This window comes from Scyliorhinus torazame, chromosome 12, assembly GCF_047496885.1.
Source record: "Scyliorhinus torazame isolate Kashiwa2021f chromosome 12, sScyTor2.1, whole genome shotgun sequence".
In the NCBI taxonomy this organism is placed as follows: domain Eukaryota; kingdom Metazoa; phylum Chordata; class Chondrichthyes; order Carcharhiniformes; family Scyliorhinidae; genus Scyliorhinus; species Scyliorhinus torazame.
Genome location: NC_092718.1, coordinates 169294346 through 169314388, shown reverse-complemented (window position 1 = coordinate 169314388; position 20043 = coordinate 169294346). Strand labels below are relative to the sequence as shown.

The window sequence follows — 20043 nt, the reverse complement described above, 5'->3', positions numbered from 1 at the left end:
CTCTTCCATCTGCCTATATAACCCACACATGTTAGTATCCAGGGCAGTAGAATAACAATGCTTTAAAACATCTATTGTATCCTGAGGCAGATCCACAGCTTTTGGGATATTTTGAGATTTCACAAGAATCAATCTTGTTCGATAAATAGTAAAAGAAACTTGGCAAAGATAGTTAGAACCTCTTAAGAAATTCTTTGTTACAAATTTTAAGCAGCTCGTCATGCACCCAATGAAATTCAGAGGTCAATGTTTGCTCAATTTGAGTAATTGTTCTTAACATGTACAAATTCAGTGAAATTATAACTCAGGAATGCTGAGTTGCTGTTAATTTTCAGAAAGTTTCTGATCACATTGTCTGCATACAGCCCGTCTTCTTTGCATCATTACCAGTTGATTCTCTATTGTTTCAGGTGGAGCTGCTGCATCTAAAGCTGCTAAATATCGAGGTAAATATTCCTAATTCTGACATATTGATTGTTCTGCTTAACTATCAAATTATTATTATATCTTAGAAGTAGCATGAAGGCAAAGAAGAAGGTATTTTTCTGATAAACGTAGGCCCGTAATTTCCTGGCTCCCCGGTGTTTGATTTGAGGAGTACCCCCAGTGTGTGCTGGGGAATCCCACTCGGAAATTCCCAGCTAAGGCGGTATGTGGCAATTGTCCAGAAGTGCTAACTTTGTGTTGCACTGGGATCCATCCGACAAAACAATTCAAATCATTAATTTCACACAGTTCTGCCAGTCTTATACCAATAGTTACTCCAAAAGAAACAAAACTAGTAATAACTTCTGCATACCTATTTTAAACACTTCAGACCCCACTGCCCCCCCCCCCCCGACTAATGAACCCTCAGGGTATTCCCAAAACAACCCCCAACCCCAATAGCTCCTCCCACCCCAACCTTGCGGCGAGCAGACTGGAAACCGCACCAATCTCCTCTCGCCCCCCCCTTCCCCCGGCACCCGACCAGCCAAATTCCATTTGCTTACCTTCTCCCTGACCTGTCAGTTTCACTGGGCGCTTGAAACCAACCTGCTTTCCAGCAGTCAGTTGAGTGATAAAGGGGGTGTGGCCTCCCTGAGTACACCAGGGTCACACCACGCTCTGGCCTTCGGTGATTCTTTGGCTGCAGGGCCTAAGTAGCTCCAACCAGCAGAGATTTGCAGGTTAGTGCATTTGAAACTCTTGTAATTCCAGGAGGCCATGACTTTACGGTGCTGGATGAAAGTTATGAGTCCCAATGATTATATGTGAGAAGTATTTCCAATTTTAGTAACGTATAGTTGCTCATTTTTGGAAAGCATTGATCGAACATCACATCAGCCAAATGAATCTGGCACAGCCAATAACACGTGTCAGAAAACATCTTGAGCTATTAGAGTTTGAACCTTTATCACAAGATCGCAATTCTTTCAAAAATTAATGCTGAGTAGTGACCACTTTAAAAGTGCAAAATCAAGCCATTGTAGTGTTATGTTGCAAGGATGCCAGAATACCGCACTGGTGTTTGCATAGGATCTTTTATATCTGGATGAACAGACAGATTGACCTCATATGAACATAGGAGCAGAAGTAGGCCATTTGGCCCCTCGATATCCATTCGTCACCATTCAATAAGATCATGGCTGATCTGTTTGTGTTCCGAGTTCCACATTCTCAAATTGTGGTAGTCACCACTAGCTGTATTATATGTATTACGGTAAAACACATATACTCGAGGTACATGGGTAAATCCCTGCCTGCTGGCTCCGCCCAGTAGGCGGCATATAAATGTGTGTACTCGCCAGTGCTGCAGCCATTCTGGTTCCAGCTACAGGAGGCACAACATCTTGGCTCAATAAAGCCTTGATTATTCCACTACTCTCGTCTTTGTGGTAATTGATAGTGCATCAATTGATTGAGCAAGGATTTTTAAAATGAACGGTTCTCTTCTCCGCGCTGGCTCCCGGGCAATATGGCGGAGCCCTACAGGGGCCCGATGCAGAGGAAAGAAGTCCCCCCATGGAACAAACCCGCCCGCAGATCGGTAGGCCCTGACCGCGCGCGGGCCAGGCCATTGTGGGGCCTCCCCGGGGGTCGGATCCCCTCACGGCCCCCCAGGCCCAATGGCCACCCCCGCAGACTCACCTGCCAGGTCCCGCCAAGCGTGAGGTGAGTAATTCACGCCGGTGGGACTGGCCAAAACTGGGGCCGCTCGGCCCATCGGGGCTCGGAGAATCGCCGGGGGGGGGGGAAATCGCTGTCAACGGCCCCCGACCGGCGTGGCGGGAATCCCGCCGCCGCCCAAAAAACACCGTGTGCCGTTCCGCGCCTGCTGGAGTTGGCGGGGATCACTCCGGCGCTAACCTAGCCCCCTAGAAAGGGGAGAATTCCTCACTTTCGGGGCTGGTGACTCCGGAGTGGTTGGTGCCGGTTATCATGCCAGCCTGGGAACATGGCCCAATTATTAGAGAATCCCGCCCAACATCTCTGGCTCCAGGGAGACAATCCGATCACTATGGCTGGAGAGCGTCACCCCCACCTTCTGTATTGTCACCCATTGTATCTCTATCCACCAGTCCATTTTGCCATGGCCGCTTGAATTGGGGGCCTAAGACCCCTCCATCGACTTCTCCAGATCCTCGGCGATTGCCTGGCACTGCTTTTTAAATTAATTGATCAAGGTGCTAACCAACGTCTCCGTCGACCAGTGAGGGGCCAACAACATAGCAGAAGTCTTCGCCATTTCCCCCCTGCTAAGGCTTGAGGGACAGACGGAGTCTGATGACGATCCCTTGCGCAACTTGTGCCTTGTGTTATATTTACTGGACATTATTCGTACGAGAGGATCTTATTTCATTGAACTACACCAATTTCCTCCAAGGAAACCGATAATAAACCAGGCAAAAAGGACTGAAAATCAGGTATCCTGGCGGAAGCCACCACATGTGCGACTGCTCATCACATTGCCACCACCGGAAGTCAAGTTCGGGAGAATAAATAAATGTCTGGCATTAAAAAGGCAGCAGAATTTCTCAGTTCACATTACTTCCCTGTTGGCCACAATTTGCCTACAAATCCTAAATCTGCACTAATTTTATTTTATTTAAAGTGATTCACTATATCCAACTATTAAATTCTTGTTTTCTCAATATAGCTCTTGGATTAGGTGTGCAGCCTGGCGCTGGATTAGGCACTGGTCTAGGTGTGCAGCCTGGCGCTGGATTAGGCACTGGACTAGGGGTGCAGCCTGGTGCTGGATTAGGCACTGGATTAGGACTCCAGCCTGGCATCGGAATGGGTAATTTGCTTTCTTTGAAAATACATTTCCCTCCATTATGCTCCGTATATCACACTGCTTTTTTCTTTCAGCCCTTGCTCTCGTGCCTATTGCATTTCTCTTTTGAGCTTGTTATTCAAGTGTCTGTATTTCAGCTTGCCTTCTTCGGTTGATATTCTTCCTTTTTCTCCTTTCTTCCATCTTCTTAAAAAGTGTATAAGTCTGTCTCATCCCAATTCTGTGCAAATGGAGGCACCCGGCACAGAGTGAAATTAACAAAAACAAAAAGAAAAATTCACCGAGTAACCAGGAAGGGAAGGTGGATGGGCTGCAGTTGAAACGTTTGACCAAAGGGCATGTTTGTGTTCTGAATAGCTGGGGAATCCCACTCCTGGGATATTTCTTTTATTTAAAATTAATTGTATGAACATCATAGATGGATAAGGGCACACATATAAAACCCGGAATAATGAGAAGCAGACCAAAACTTGAAATGACAGAACTGGTGATATCAGGTATAGTGGTACTCAGGAATGTATCAACCCTATGTAATTCTACACGAGTGCATTAAAAAAAAATCCAAGTTTTTTTATAGTTCAGCGAGCCAGTAGTTTTGCCAACCCGCGAGGCTTCCGTAAGTGAAAAATATTTGCATCTGTTGATTTGACTTACTGCAATCAAAACGTCCCAATTTGCAATTGTTTGTAGCCTGATCATGCTCAATCAATTGGCTAAGATGGGCAGCATGGTAGCGCAGTGGGTTAGCCCTGTTGCCTCACGGCCCTGATGTCCCAGGTTCGATCCCGGCTCTGGGTCACTATCCGTGTGGAGTTTGCACATTCTCCCCGTGTTTGCGTAGGTTTCACCCCCACAGCCCAAAGATGTGCAGTGTAGGTGGATTGGCCATGATAAATTGCCCCTTACTTGGAAAAAATGAATTGGGTCCTCTAAATTTTTTTTTTAATCAATTGACCAAGATTTTTGATTTTGTCCTGAGCTTAAAAGTTACCATGAGGAAATTAAGAACTTCCCATAATAAATTACTGGAGTCTTGATTTTTTTTTGTATATTCAAGTACAAGTGGGTTTAGCGTTTTCATATCCTTTGTTCAATTAAGACTGAGTTTCGACATTTCCCTCTTTATATTTTGCAATTACGGATTTGAATCTACCAAATTCGCAGGTATTAAAGTTTAGGTTTTTAAAGTATTTTCATTCATTCAAACCTCCTGCAATGGAGTGCACTGTTGCTTCAGAGCGCCAGGGTCCCAGGTTCGATTCCCGGCTTGGGTCACTGTCTGTGCAGAGTCTGAACATTCTCCCTGTGTCTGCGTGTGTTTCCTCCGGGTGCTCCGGTTTCCTCCCATAAGTCCCCAAAGACGTGCTGTTAGGTAATTTGGACATTCTGAATTCTCCCTCTATGTACCCGAACAAGCGCCGGAATGTGGCGACTAGGAGCTTTTCACAGTAACTTCATTGCAGTATTAATGTAAGCCTACTTGTGACAATAAAGATTATTGAAAAAAGTAAAACAGTGCCATCGTATTTGACTCACATGTGCCGACATATCACTGGTTCTGACTCACTGGTTTCCCTGGCAGCTGGGGCGATCTGACAAACACAAAAGATGGATCCAGCGAAACCTGGAGTTCGTGGTTTCCCTCTGAAACTCTTCCATCTGCCTATGTAACCCACACATGTTAGTATCCAGGGCAGTAGAATAACAATGCTTTGAAACATCTATTGTATCCTGAGGCAGATCCACAGCTTTTGGGATATTTTGAGATTTCACAAGTATCAATCTTGTTCGATAAATAGTAAAAGAAACTTGGCAAAGATAGTTAGAACCTCTTAAGAAATTCTTTGTTACAAATTTTAAGCAGCTCGTCACGCACCCAATGAAATTCAGAGGTCAATGTTTGCTCAATTTGAGTAATTGTTCTTAACATGTACAAATTCAGTGAAATTATAACTCAGGAATGCTGAGTTGCTGTTAATTTTCAGAATGTTGCTGATCACATAGTCTGCGGACAGCCCGTCTTCTTTGCATCATTACCAGTTGATTCTCTATTTCAGGTGGAGCTGCTGCATCTAAAGCTGCTAAATATCGAGGTAAATATTCCTAATTCTGACATATTGATTGTTCTGCTTAACTATCAAATTATTATTATATCTTAGAAGTAGCATAAAGGCAAAGAAGAAGTTATTTTTCTGATAAACGTAGGCCCGTAATTTCCTGGCCCCCCGGGGTCTGATTTGAGGAGTACCCCCAAGGTGTGCTGGGGAGTCCCACTCGGAAATTCCCAGCTAAGGCGGTATGTGGCAATTGTCCAGAAGTGCTAACTTTGCTTTGCACTGGGATCCATCCGACAAAATAATTCAAATCATTAATTTCACACAGTTCTGCCAGTTTTATACCAATAGTTACTCCAAAAAAAACAAAATAAGTAAAACCTTCTGCATACCTATTTTAAACACTCCAGACCCCACTCCACCACCCCCCCCCCCCCCGCCCCCCGACTAATGAACCCTCAGGGTATTCCCAAAACAACCCCCAACTCCAACAGCTCCTCCCACCCCAACCTTGCCGCGAGCAGACTTGAAACCGCACCAATCTCCTCTCGCCCCCCCACCCCCCCTCCCTCCCCTGGCACCCGACCAGCCAAATTCCATTTGCTTACCTTCTCCCTGACCTGTCAGTTTCACTGGCCGCTTTAAAACAACCTGCTTTCCAGCAGTCAGTTGAGTGATAAAGGGGGCCTGGCCTCCCTGAGTACACCAGGGTCACACCACGCTCTGGCCTTCGGAGATTCTTTGGCTGCAGGGCCTAAGTAGCTCCAACCAGCAGAGATTTGCAGGTTAGTGCATTTGAAACTCTTGTAATTCCAGGAGGCCATGATTTTACGGTGCTGGATGAAAGTTATGAGTCCCAATGATTATATGTGAGAAGTATTTCCAATTTTAGTAACGTATAGTTGCTCATTTTTGGAAAGCATTGATCGAACATCACATCAGCCAAATGAATCTGGCACAGCCAATAACATGTGTCAGAAAACATCTTGAGCTATTAGAGTTTGAACCTTTATCAGAAGTTCGCAATTCTTTCAAAAATTAATGCTGAGTAGTGACCACTTTAAAAGTGCAAAATCAAGCCATTGTAGTGTTATGTTGCAAGGATGCCAGAATACCTCACTGGTGTTTGCATAGGATCTTTTATATCTGGATGAACAGACAGATTGACCTCATATGAACATAGGAGCAGAAGTAGGCCACTTGGCCCCTCGATATCCATTCATCACCATTCAATAAGATCATGGCTGATCTGTTTATGTTCCGAGTTCCACATTCCCAAATTGTGGTAGTCACCACTAGCTGTATTATATGTATTACGGTAAGACACATGTACTCGAGGTACATGGGTAAATTCCTGCCTGCTGGCTCCGCCCAGTAGGCGGCGTATAAATGTGTGCGCTCGCCGGTGCTGCAGCCAATCTGGTAGCAGCTACAGGAGGCACAACATCTTGGCTCAATAAAGCCTTGATTATTCCACTACTCTCGACTTTGTGGTAATTGATAGTGCATCAATTGATTGAGCAAGGATTTTTAAAACGAACGGTTCTCTTCTCCGCGCTGGCTCCCGGGCAATATGGCGGAGCCCTACAGGGGCCCGATGCAGAGGAAAGAAGTCCCCCCATGGAACAAACCCGCCCGCAGATCGGTAGGCCCTGACCGCGGGCCAGGCCATTGAGGGGCCTCCCCGGGGGTCGGATCCCCTCACGGCCCCCCAGGCCCAATGGCCACCCCCGCAGACTCACCTGCCAGGTCCCGCCAAGCGTGAGGTGAGTAATTCACGCCGGTGGAACTGGCCAAAACTGGATGGCCGCTCGGCCCATCGGGGCTCGGAGAATCGCCGGGGGGGGGAAAATCGCTGTCAACCACCCCCGACCGGCGTGGCGGGAATCCCGCCGCCGCCCAAGAAACGCCGTGTGCCGTTCCGCGCCTGCAGGAGTTGGCGGGGATCACTCCGACGCTAACCTAGCCCCCCAGAAAGGGGAGAATTCCTCACTTTCGGGTGCCGGTGACGCCGGAGTGGTTGGTGCCGGTTATCACGCCAGCCTGGGAACATGGCCCAATTATTAGAGAATCCCGCCCAACATCTCTGGCTCCAGGGAGACAATCCGATCACTATGGCTGGAGAGCGTCACCCCCACCTTCTGTATTGTCACCCATTGTATCTCTATCCACCAGTCCATTTTGGCCATGGCCGCTTGAATTGGGGGCCTAAGACCCCTCCATCGACTTCTCCAGATCCTCGGCGATTGCCTGGCACTGCTTTTTAAATTAATTGATCAAGGTGCTAACCAACGTCTCCGTCGACCAGTGAGGGGCCAACAACATAGCAGAAGGGTTCGCCATTTCCCCCCTGCTAAGGCTTGAGGGACAGACGGAGTCTGATGACGATCCCTTGCCCAACTTGTGCCTTGTGTTATATTTACTGGACATTATTCGTACGAGAGGATCTTATTTCATTGAGAACTACACCAATTTCCTCCAAGGAAACCGATAATAAACCAGCAAAAAGGACTGAAAATCAGGTATCCTGGCGGAAGCCACCACATGTGCGACTGCTCATCACATTGCCACCACCGGAAGTCAAGTTCGGGAGAATAAATAAATGTCTGGCATTAAAAAGGCAGCAGAATTTCTCAGTTCACATTACTTCCCTGTTGGCCACAATTTGCCTAAAAATCCTAAATCTGCACTAATTTTATTTTATTTAAAGTGATTCACTATATCCAACTATTAAATTCTTGTTTTCTCAATATAGCTCTTGGATTAGGTGTACAGCCTGGCGCTGGATTAGGCACTGGTCTAGGTGTGCAGCCTGGCGCTGGATTAGGCACTGGACTAGGGGTGCAGCCTGGTGCTGGATTAGGCACTGGATTAGGACTCCAGCCTGGCATCGGAATGGGTAATTTGCTTTCTTTGAAAATACATTTCCCTCCATTAAGCTCCGTATATCACACTGCTTTTTTCTTTCAGCCCTTGCTCTCGTGCCTATTGCATTTCTCTTTTGAGCTTGTTATTCAAGTGTCTGCATTTCAGCTTGCCACCTTCGGTTGATGTTCTTCCTTTTTCTCCTTTCTTCCATCTTCTTAAAAAGTGTATAAGTCTGTCTCATCCCAATTCTGTGCAAATGGAGGCACCCGGCACAGAGTGAAATTAGCAGAAACAGCAAAAGAAAGATTCACCGAGTAACCAGGAAGGGAAGGTTGATGGGCTGCAGTTGAAACGTTTGACCAAAGGGCATGTTTGTGTTCTGAATAGTTGGGGAATCCCACTCCTGGGATATTTCTTTTATTTAAAATTAATTGTATAAACATCATAGATGGATAAGGGCACACATATAAAACCCGGAATAATGAGAAGCATACCAAAACTTGAAATGACAGAACTGGTGATATCAGGTATAGTGGTACTCAGGAATTTATCAACCCTATGTAATTCTACACGGGTGCATTAAAAAAATTCACGTTTTTTTATAGTTCAGCGAGCCAGGAGCTTTGTCAACCCCCGAGGCTCCCGAAAGTGAAAAATATTTGCATCTGTTGATTTGACTTACTGCAATCAAAACGTCCCAATTTGCAATTGTTTGTAGCCTGATCATGTTCAATCAATTGGCTAAGATGGGCAGCATGGTGGCGCAGTGGGTTAGCCCTGTTGCCTCACGGCCCTGATGTCCCAGGTTATCCCGGCTCTGGGTCACTATTCGTGTGGAGTTTGCACATTCTCCCCGTGTTTGCATAGGTTTCACCCCCCACAACCCAAAGATGTGCAGGGTAGGTGGATTGGCCACGCTAAATTGCCCCTTAATTGGAAAAATTGAATTGGGCCCTCTAAATTTTTTTAAAAATCAATTGACTAAGATTTTTGATTTTGTCCTGAGCTTAAAAGTTACCATGAGGTAATTAAGAACTTCCCATAATAAATTACTGGAGTCTTGATTTTTTTTTTGTATATTCAAGTCCAAGAGGGTTTAGCGTTTTCATATCCTTTGTTCAATTAAGACTGAGTTTCGACATTTCCCTCTTTTTATTTTGCAATTACGTATTTGAAACTACCAAATTCGCAGGTATTAAAGTTTGAGTTTTTAAAGTATTTTCATTCATTCAAACCTCCTGCAATGGAGTGCACTGTTGCTTCACAGCGCCAGGGTCCCAGGTTCGATTCCCGGCTTGGGTCACTGTCTGTGCAGAGTCTGAACATTCTCCCCGTGTCTGCGTGGGTTTCCTCCGGGTGCTCCGGTTTCCTCCCATAAGTCCCCAAAGACGTGCTGTTAAGTAATTTGGACATTCTGAATTCTCCCTCTGTGTACCCGAACAGGCGCCGGAATGTGGTGACTATGAACCTTTCACAGTAACTTCATTGCAGTATTAATGTAAGCCTACTTGTGACAATAAAGATTATTGAAAAAAGTAAAACAGTGCCATTGTATTTGACTCACATGTGCCGACATATCACTGGTTCTGACTCACTGGTTTCCCTGGCAGCTGGGGCGATCTGACAAACACAAAAGATGGATCCAGCGAAACCTGGAGTTCGTGGTTTCCCTCTGAAACTCTTCCATCTGCCTATATAACCCACACATGTTAGTATCCAGGGCAGTAGAATAACAATGTTTTAAAACATCTATTGTATCCTGAGGCAGATCCACAGCTTTTGGGATATTTAGAAATTTCACAAGAATCAATCTTGTTCGATAAATAGTAAAAGAAACTTGGCAAAGATAGTTAGAACCTCTTCAGAAATTCTTTGTTACAAATTTTAAGCAGCTCGTCATGCACCCAATGAAATTCAGAGGTCAATGTTTGCTCAATTTGAGTAATTGTTCTTAACATGTACAAATTCAGTGAAATTATAACTCAGGAATGCTGAGTTGCTGTTAATTTTCAGAAAGTTTCTGATCACATTGTCTGCATACAGCCCGTCTTCTTTGCATCATTACCAGTTGATTCTCTATTGTTTCAGGTGGAGCTGCTGCATCTAAAGCTGCTAAATATCGAGGTAAATATTCCTAATTCTGACATATTGATTGTTCTGCTTAACTATCAAATTATTATTATATCTTAGAAGTAGCATGAAGGCAAAGAAGAAGGTATTTTTCTGATAAACGTAGGCCCGTAATTTCCTGGCTCCCCGGTGTTTGATTTGAGGAGTACCCCCAGTGTGTGCTGGGGAATCCCACTCGGAAATTCCCAGCTAAGGCGGTATGTGGCAATTGTCCAGAAGTGCTAACTTTGTGTTGCACTGGGATCCATCCGACAAAACAATTCAAATCATTAATTTCACACAGTTCTGCCAGTCTTATACCAATAGTTACTCCAAAAGAAACAAAACTAGTAATAACTTCTGCATACCTATTTTAAACACTCCAGACCCCACTGCCCCCCCCCCCCCGACTAATGAACCCTCAGGGTATTCCCAAAACAACCCCCAACCCCAATAGCTCCTCCCACCCCAACCTTGCGGCGAGCAGACTGGAAACCGCACCAATCTCCTCTCGCCCCCCCCGTTCCCCCGGCACCCGACCAGCCAAATTCCATTTGCTTACCTTCTCCCTGACCTGTCAGTTTCACTGGGCGCTTGAAACCAACCTGCTTTCCAGCAGTCAATTGAGTGATAAAGGGGGTGTGGCCTCCCTGAATACACCAGGGTCACACCACGCTCTGGCCTTCGGTGATTCTTTGGCTGCAGGGCCTAAGTAGCTCCAACCAGCAGAGATTTGCAGGTAAGTGCATTTGAAACTCTTGTAATTCCAGGAGGCCATGATTTTACGGTGCTGGATGAAAGTTATGAGTCCCAATGATTATATGTGAGAAGTATTTCCAATTTTAGTAACGTATAGTTGCTCATTTTTGGAAAGCATTGATCGAACATCACATCAGCCAAATGAATCTGGCACAGCCAATAACACGTGTCAGAAAACATCTTGAGCTATTAGAGTTTGAACCTTTATCACAAGATCGCAATTCTTTCAAAAATTAATGCTGAGTAGTGACCACTTTAAAAGTGCAAAATCAAGCCATTTTAGTGTTATGTTGCAAGGATGCCAGAATACCTCACTGGTGTTTGCATAGGATCTTTTATATCTGGATGAACAGACAGATTGACCTCATATGAACATAGGAGCAGAAGTAGGCCATTTGGCCCCTCGATATCCATTCGTCACCATTCAATAAGATCATGGCTGATCTGTTTGTGTTCCGAGTTCCACATTCTCAAATTGTGGTAGTCACCACTAGCTGTATTATATGTATTACGGTAAAACACATATACTCGAGGTACATGGGTAAATCCCTGCCTGCTGGCTCCGCCCAGTAGGCGGCATATAAATGTGTGTACTCGCCAGTGCTGCAGCCATTCTGGTTCCAGCTACAGGAGGCACAACATCTTGGCTCAATAAAGCCTTGATTATTCCACTACTCTCGTCTTTGTGGTAATTGATAGTGCATCAATTGATTGAGCAAGGATTTTTAAAACGAACGGTTCTCTTCTCCGCGCTGGCTCCCGGGCAATATGGCGGAGCCCTACAGGGGCCCGATGCAGAGGAAAGAAGTCCCCCCATGGAACACCCCGCCCGCAGATCGGTAGGCCCTGACCGCGCGCGGGCCAGGCCATTGTGGGGCCTCCCCGGGGGTCGGATCCCCTCACGGCCCCCCAGGCCCAATGGCCACCCCCGCAGACTCACCTGCCAGGTCCCGCCAAGCGTGAGGTGAGTAATTCACGCCGGTGGGACTGGCCAAAACTGGGGCCGCTCGGCCCATCGGGGCTCGGAGAATCGCCGGGGGGGGGGGAAATCGCTGTCAACGGCCCCCGACCGGCGTGGCGGGAATCCCGCCGCCGCCCAAAAAACACCGTGTGCCGTTCCGCGCCTGCTGGAGTTGGCGGGGATCACTCCGGCGCTAACCTAGCCCCCTAGAAAGGGGAGAATTCCTCACTTTCGGGGCTGGTGACTCCGGAGTGGTTGGTGCCGGTTATCATGCCAGCCTGGGAACATGGCCCAATTATTAGAGAATCCCGCCCAACATCTCTGGCTCCAGGGAGACAATCCGATCACTATGGCTGGAGAGCGTCACCCCCACCTTCTGTATTGTCACCCATTGTATCTCTATCCACCAGTCCATTTTGCCATGGCCGCTTGAATTGGGGGCCTAAGACCCCTCCATCGACTTCTCCAGATCCTCGGCGATTGCCTGGCACTGCTTTTTAAATTAATTGATCAAGGTGCTAACCAACGTCTCCGTCGACCAGTGAGGGGCCAACAACATAGCAGAAGTCTTCGCCATTTCCCCCCTGCTAAGGCTTGAGGGACAGACGGAGTCTGATGACGATCCCTTGCGCAACTTGTGCCTTGTGTTATATTTACTGGACATTATTCGTACGAGAGGATCTTATTTCATTGAACTACACCAATTTCCTCCAAGGAAACCGATAATAAACCAGGCAAAAAGGACTGAAAATCAGGTATCCTGGCGGAAGCCACCACATGTGCGACTGCTCATCACATTGCCACCACCGGAAGTCAAGTTCGGGAGAATAAATAAATGTCTGGCATTAAAAAGGCAGCAGAATTTCTCAGTTCACATTACTTCCCTGTTGGCCACAATTTGCCTACAAATCCTAAATCTGCACTAATTTTATTTTATTTAAAGTGATTCACTATATCCAACTATTAAATTCTTGTTTTCTCAATATAGCTCTTGGATTAGGTGTGCAGCCTGGCGCTGGATTAGGCACTGGTCTAGGTGTGCAGCCTGGCGCTGGATTAGGCACTGGACTAGGGGTGCAGCCTGGTGCTGGATTAGGCACTGGATTAGGACTCCAGCCTGGCATCGGAATGGGTAATTTGCTTTCTTTGAAAATACATTTCCCTCCATTATGCTCCGTATATCACACTGCTTTTTTCTTTCAGCCCTTGCTCTCGTGCCTATTGCATTTCTCTTTTGAGCTTGTTATTCAAGTGTCTGTATTTCAGCTTGCCTTCTTCGGTTGATATTCTTCCTTTTTCTCCTTTCTTCCATCTTCTTAAAAAGTGTATAAGTCTGTCTCATCCCAATTCTGTGCAAATGGAGGCACCCGGCACAGAGTGAAATTAACAAAAACAAAAAGAAAAATTCACCGAGTAACCAGGAAGGGAAGGTGGATGGGCTGCAGTTGAAACGTTTGACCAAAGGGCATGTTTGTGTTCTGAATAGCTGGGGAATCCCACTCCTGGGATATTTCTTTTATTTAAAATTAATTGTATGAACATCATAGATGGATAAGGGCACACATATAAAACCCGGAATAATGAGAAGCAGACCAAAACTTGAAATGACAGAACTGGTGATATCAGGTATAGTGGTACTCAGGAATGTATCAACCCTATGTAATTCTACACGAGTGCATTAAAAAAAAATCCAAGTTTTTTTATAGTTCAGCGAGCCAGTAGTTTTGCCAACCCGCGAGGCTTCCGTAAGTGAAAAATATTTGCATCTGTTGATTTGACTTACTGCAATCAAAACGTCCCAATTTGCAATTGTTTGTAGCCTGATCATGCTCAATCAATTGGCTAAGATGGGCAGCATGGTAGCGCAGTGGGTTAGCCCTGTTGCCTCACGGCCCTGATGTCCCAGGTTCGATCCCGGCTCTGGGTCACTATCCGTGTGGAGTTTGCACATTCTCCCCGTGTTTGCGTAGGTTTCACCCCCACAGCCCAAAGATGTGCAGTGTAGGTGGATTGGCCATGATAAATTGCCCCTTACTTGGAAAAAATGAATTGGGTCCTCTAAATTTTTTTTTTAATCAATTGACCAAGATTTTTGATTTTGTCCTGAGCTTAAAAGTTACCATGAGGAAATTAAGAACTTCCCATAATAAATTACTGGAGTCTTGATTTTTTTTTGTATATTCAAGTACAAGTGGGTTTAGCGTTTTCATATCCTTTGTTCAATTAAGACTGAGTTTCGACATTTCCCTCTTTATATTTTGCAATTACGGATTTGAATCTACCAAATTCGCAGGTATTAAAGTTTAGGTTTTTAAAGTATTTTCATTCATTCAAACCTCCTGCAATGGAGTGCACTGTTGCTTCAGAGCGCCAGGGTCCCAGGTTCGATTCCCGGCTTGGGTCACTGTCTGTGCAGAGTCTGAACATTCTCCCTGTGTCTGCGTGGGTTTCCTCCGGGTGCTCCGGTTTCCTCCCATAAGTCCCCAAAGACGTGCTGTTAGGTAATTTGGACATTCTGAATTCTCCCTCTATGTACCCGAACAAGCGCCGGAATGTGGCGACTAGGAGCTTTTCACAGTAACTTCATTGCAGTATTAATGTAAGCCTACTTGTGACAATAAAGATTATTGAAAAAAGTAAAACAGTGCCATCGTATTTGACTCACATGTGCCGACATATCACTGGTTCTGACTCACTGGTTTCCCTGGCAGCTGGGGCGATCTGACAAACACAAAAGATGGATCCAGCGAAACCTGGAGTTCGTGGTTTCCCTCTGAAACTCTTCCATCTGCCTATGTAACCCACACATGTTAGTATCCAGGGCAGTAGAATAACAATGCTTTGAAACATCTATTGTATCCTGAGGCAGATCCACAGTTTTTGGGATATTTTGAGATTTCACAAGTATCAATCTTGTTCGATAAATAGTAAAAGAAACTTGGCAAAGATAGTTAGAACCTCTTAAGAAATTCTTTGTTACAAATTTTAAGCAGCTCGTCACGCACCCAATGAAATTCAGAGGTCAATGTTTGCTCAATTTGAGTAATTGTTCTTAACATGTACAAATTCAGTGAAATTATAACTCAGGAATGCTGAGTTGCTGTTAATTTTCAGAATGTTGCTGATCACATAGTCTGCGGACAGCCCGTCTTCTTTGCATCATTACCAGTTGATTCTCTATTTCAGGTGGAGCTGCTGCATCTAAAGCTGCTAAATATCGAGGTAAATATTCCTAATTCTGACATATTGATTGTTCTGCTTAACTATCAAATTATTATTATATCTTAGAAGTAGCATAAAGGCAAAGAAGAAGTTATTTTTCTGATAAACGTAGGCCCGTAATTTCCTGGCCCCCCGGGGTCTGATTTGAGGAGTACCCCCAAGGTGTGCTGGGGAGTCCCACTCGGAAATTCCCAGCTAAGGCGGTATGTGGCAATTGTCCAGAAGTGCTAACTTTGCTTTGCACTGGGATCCATCCGACAAAATAATTCAAATCATTAATTTCACACAGTTCTGCCAGTTTTATACCAATAGTTACTCCAAAAAAAACAAAATAAGTAAAACCTTCTGCATACCTATTTTAAACACTCCAGACCCCACTCCACCACCCCCCCCCCCCCCCCCCGCCCCCCGACTAATGAACCCTCAGGGTATTCCCAAAACAACCCCCAACTCCAACAGCTCCTCCCACCCCAACCTTGCCGCGAGCAGACTTGAAACCGCACCAATCTCCTCTCGCCCCCCCCCCCCCCCCTCCCTCCCCTGGCACCCGACCAGCCAAATTCCATTTGCTTACCTTCTCCCTGACCTGTCAGTTTCACTGGCCGCTTTAAAACAACCTGCTTTCCAGCAGTCAGTTGAGTGATAAAGGGGGCCTGGCCTCCCTGAGTACACCAGGGTCACACCACGCTCTGGCCTTCGGAGATTCTTTGGCTGCAGGGCCTAAGTAGCTCCAACCAGCAGAGATTTGCAGGTTAGTGCATTTGAAACTCTTGTAATTCCAGGAGGCCATGATTTTACGGTGCTGGATGAAAGTTATGAGTCCCAATGATTATATGTGAGAAGTATTTCCAATTTTAGTAACGTATAGTTGCTCATTTTTGGAAAGCATTGATCGAACATCACATCAGCCAAATGAATCTGGCACAGCCAATAACATGTGTCAGAAAACATCTTGAGCTATTAGAGTTTGAACCTTTATCAGAAGTTCGCAATTCTTTCAAAAATTAATGCTGAGTAGTGACCACTTTAAAAGTGCAAAATCAAGCCATTGTAGTGTTATGTTGCAAGGATGCCAGAATACCTCACTGGTGTTTGCATAGGATCTTTTATATCTGGATGAACAGACAGATTGACCTCATATGAACATAGGAGCAGAAGTAGGCCACTTGGCCCCTCGATATCCATTCATCACCATTCAATAAGATCATGGCTGATCTGTTTATGTTCCGAGTTCCACATTCCCAAATTGTGGTAGTCACCACTAGCTGTATTATATGTATTACGGTAAGACACATATACTCGAGGTACATGGGTAAATTCCTGCCTGCTGGCTCCGCCCAGTAGGCGGCATATAAATGCGTGCGCTCGCCGGTGCTGCAGCCAATCTGGTAGCAGCTACAGGAGGCACAACATCTTGGCTCAATAAAGCCTTGATTATTCCACTACTCTCGTCTTTGTGGTAATTGATAGTGCATCAATTGATTGAGCAAGGATTTTTAAAACGAACGGTTCTCTTCTCCGCGCTGGCTCCCGGGCAATATGGCGGAGCCCTACAGGGGCCCGATGCAGAGGAAAGAAGTCCCCCCATGGAACAAACCCGCCCGCAGATCGGTAGGCCCTGACCGCGGGCCAGGCCATTGAGGGGCCTCCCCGGGGGTCGGATCCCCTCACGGCCCCCCAGGCCCAATGGCCACCCCCGCAGACTCACCTGCCAGGTCCCGCCAAGCGTGAGGTGAGTAATTCACGCCGGTGGAACTGGCCAAAACTGGATGGCCGCTCGGCCCATCGGGGCTCGGAGAATCGCCGGGGGGGGGAAAATCGCTGTCAACCACCCCCGACCGGCGTGGCGGGAATCCCGCCGCCGCCCAAGAAACGCCGTGTGCCGTTCCGCGCCTGCAGGAGTTGGCGGGGATCACTCCGACGCTAACCTAGCCCCCCAGAAAGGGGAGAATTCCTCACTTTCGGGTGCCGGTGACGCCGGAGTGGTTGGTGCCGGTTATCACGCCAGCCTGGGAACATGGCCCAATTATTAGAGAATCCCGCCCAACATCTCTGGCTCCAGGGAGACAATCCGATCACTATGGCTGGAGAGCGTCACCCCCACCTTCTGTATTGTCACCCATTGTATCTCTATCCACCAGTCCATTTTGGCCATGGCCGCTTGAATTGGGGGCCTAAGACCCCTCCATCGACTTCTCCAGATCCTCGGCGATTGCCTGGCACTGCTTTTTAAATTAATTGATCAAGGTGCTAACCAACGTCTCCGTCGACCAGTGAGGGGCCAACAACATAGCAGAAGGGTTCGCCATTTCCCCCCTGCTAAGGCTTGAGGGACAGACGGAGTCTGATGACGATCCCTTGCCCAACTTGTGCCTTGTGTTATATTTACTGGACATTATTCGTACGAGAGGATCTTATTTCATTGAGAACTACACCAATTTCCTCCAAGGAAACCGATAATAAACCAGCAAAAAGGACTGAAAATCAGGTATCCTGGCGGAAGCCACCACATGTGCGACTGCTCATCACATTGCCACCACCGGAAGTCAAGTTCGGGAGAATAAATAAATGTCTGGCATTAAAAAGGCAGCAGAATTTCTCAGTTCACATTACTTCCCTGTTGGCCACAATTTGCCTAAAAATCCTAAATCTGCACTAATTTTATTTTATTTAAAGTGATTCACTATATCCAACTATTAAATTCTTGTTTTCTCAATATAGCTCTTGGATTAGGTGTACAGCCTGGCGCTGGATTAGGCACTGGTCTAGGTGTGCAGCCTGGCGCTGGATTAGGCACTGGACTAGGGGTGCAGCCTGGTGCTGGATTAGGCACTGGATTAGGACTCCAGCCTGGCATCGGAATGGGTAATTTGCTTTCTTTGAAAATACATTTCCCTCCATTATGCTCCGTATATCACACTGCTTTTTTCTTTCAGCCCTTGCTCTCGTGCCTATTGCATTTCTCTTTTGAGCTTGTTATTCAAGTGTCTGCATTTCAGCTTGCCACCTTCGGTTGATGTTCTTCCTTTTTCTCCTTTCTTCCATCTTCTTAAAAAGTGTATAAGTCTGTCTCATCCCAATTCTGTGCAAATGGAGGCACCCGGCACAGAGTGAAATTAGCAGAAACAGCAAAAGAAAGATTCACCGAGTAACCAGGAAGGGAAGGTTGATGGGCTGCAGTTGAAACGTTTGACCAAAGGGCATGTTTGTGTTCTGAATAGTTGGGGAATCCCACTCCTGGGATATTTCTTTTATTTAAAATTAATTGTATAAACATCATAGATGGATAAGGGCACACATATAAAACCCGGAATAATGAGAAGCAGACCAAAACTTGAAATGACAGAACTGGTGATATCAGGTATAGTGGTACTCAGGAATTTATCAACCCTATGTAATTCTACACGAGTGCATTAAAAAAAATTCACGTTTTTTTATAGTTCAGCGAGCCAGTAGCTTTGTCAACCCCCGAGGCTCCCGTAAGTGAAAAATATTTGCATCTGTTGATTTGACTTACTGCAATCAAAACGTCCCAATTTGCAATTGTTTGTAGCCTGATCATGTTCAATCAATTGGCTAAGATGGGCAGCATGGTGGCGCAGTGGGTTAGCCCTGCTGCCTCACGGCCCTGATGTCCCAGGTTCGATCCCGGCTCTGGGTCACTATCCGTGTGGAGTTTGCACATTCTCCCCGTGTTTGCGTAGGTTTCACCCCCACAACCCAAAGATGTGAAGGGTAGGTGGATTGGCCACGCTAAATTGCCCCTTCATTGGAAAAAATGAATTGGGTCCTCTAAATTTTTTTTAATCAATTGACTAAGATTTTTGATTTTGTCCTGAGCTTATAAGTTACCATGAGGAAATTAAGAACTTCCCATAATAAATGACTGGAGTCTTGATTTTTTTTTGTATATTCAAGTCCAAGTGGGTTTAGCGTTTTCGTATCCTTTGTTCAATTAAGACTGAGTTTCGACATTTCCCTCTTTATATTTTGCAATTACGTATTTGAAACGACCAAATTCGCAGGTATTAAAGTTTAAGTTTTTAAAGTATTTTCATTCATTCAAACCTCCTGCAATGGAGTGCACTGTTGCTTCACAGCGCCAGGGTCCCAGGTTCGATTCCCGGCTTGGGTCACTGTCTGTGCAGAGTCTGAACATTCTCCCCGTGTCTGCGTGGGTTCCCTCCGGGTGCTCCGGTTTGCTCCCATAAGTCCCCAAAGACGTGCTGTTAGGTAATTTGGACATTCTGAATTCTCCCTCTGTGTACCCGAACAGGCGCCGGAATGTGGTGACTAGGAACTTTTCACAGTAACTTCATTGCAGTATTAATGTAAGCCTACTTGTGACAATAAAGATTGTTGAAAAAAGTAAAACAGTGTAATTGTATTTGACTGTCACATGTGCCGACATATCACTGGTTCTGACTCACTGGTTTCCCTGGCAGCTGGGGCGATCTGACAAACACAAAAGATGGATCCAGCGAAACCTGGAGTTTGTGGTTTCCCTCTGAAACTCTTCCATCTGCCTATATAACCCACACAAGTTAGTATCCAGGGCAGTAGAATAACAATGCTTTAAAACATCTATTGTATCCTGAGGCAGATCCACAGCTTTTGGGATATTTTGAGATTTCACAAGAATCAATCTTGTTCGATAAATAGTAAAAGAAACTTGGCAAAGATAGTTAGAACCTCTTAAGAAATTCTTTGTTACAAATTTTAAGCAGCTCGTCACGCACCCAATGAAATTCAGAGGTCAATGTTTGCTCAATTTGACTAATTGTTCTTAT

At 45.7% G+C, this 20043-nt stretch overlaps 1 protein-coding gene across 20 annotated transcripts in view; it reads left to right on the top strand.

Annotated features, from left to right (window-relative positions):
* Window positions 1-20043, top strand: part of LOC140386732 (uncharacterized) — a 387270-nt gene that overhangs the window by 292250 nt on the left and 74977 nt on the right. For all 20 annotated transcript variants that reach the window (XM_072469351.1, XM_072469358.1, XM_072469363.1 and 17 more), the window contains 8 exons: window positions 411-446; window positions 3140-3283; window positions 5338-5373; window positions 8090-8233; window positions 10291-10326; window positions 13020-13163; window positions 15218-15253; window positions 17975-18118. In XM_072469351.1, coding sequence (XP_072325452.1) covers window positions 411-446; window positions 3140-3283; window positions 5338-5373; window positions 8090-8233; window positions 10291-10326; window positions 13020-13163; window positions 15218-15253; window positions 17975-18118 — 720 coding nt within the window. The remainder of the gene's footprint in view (window positions 1-410; window positions 447-3139; window positions 3284-5337; window positions 5374-8089; window positions 8234-10290; window positions 10327-13019; window positions 13164-15217; window positions 15254-17974; window positions 18119-20043) is intronic.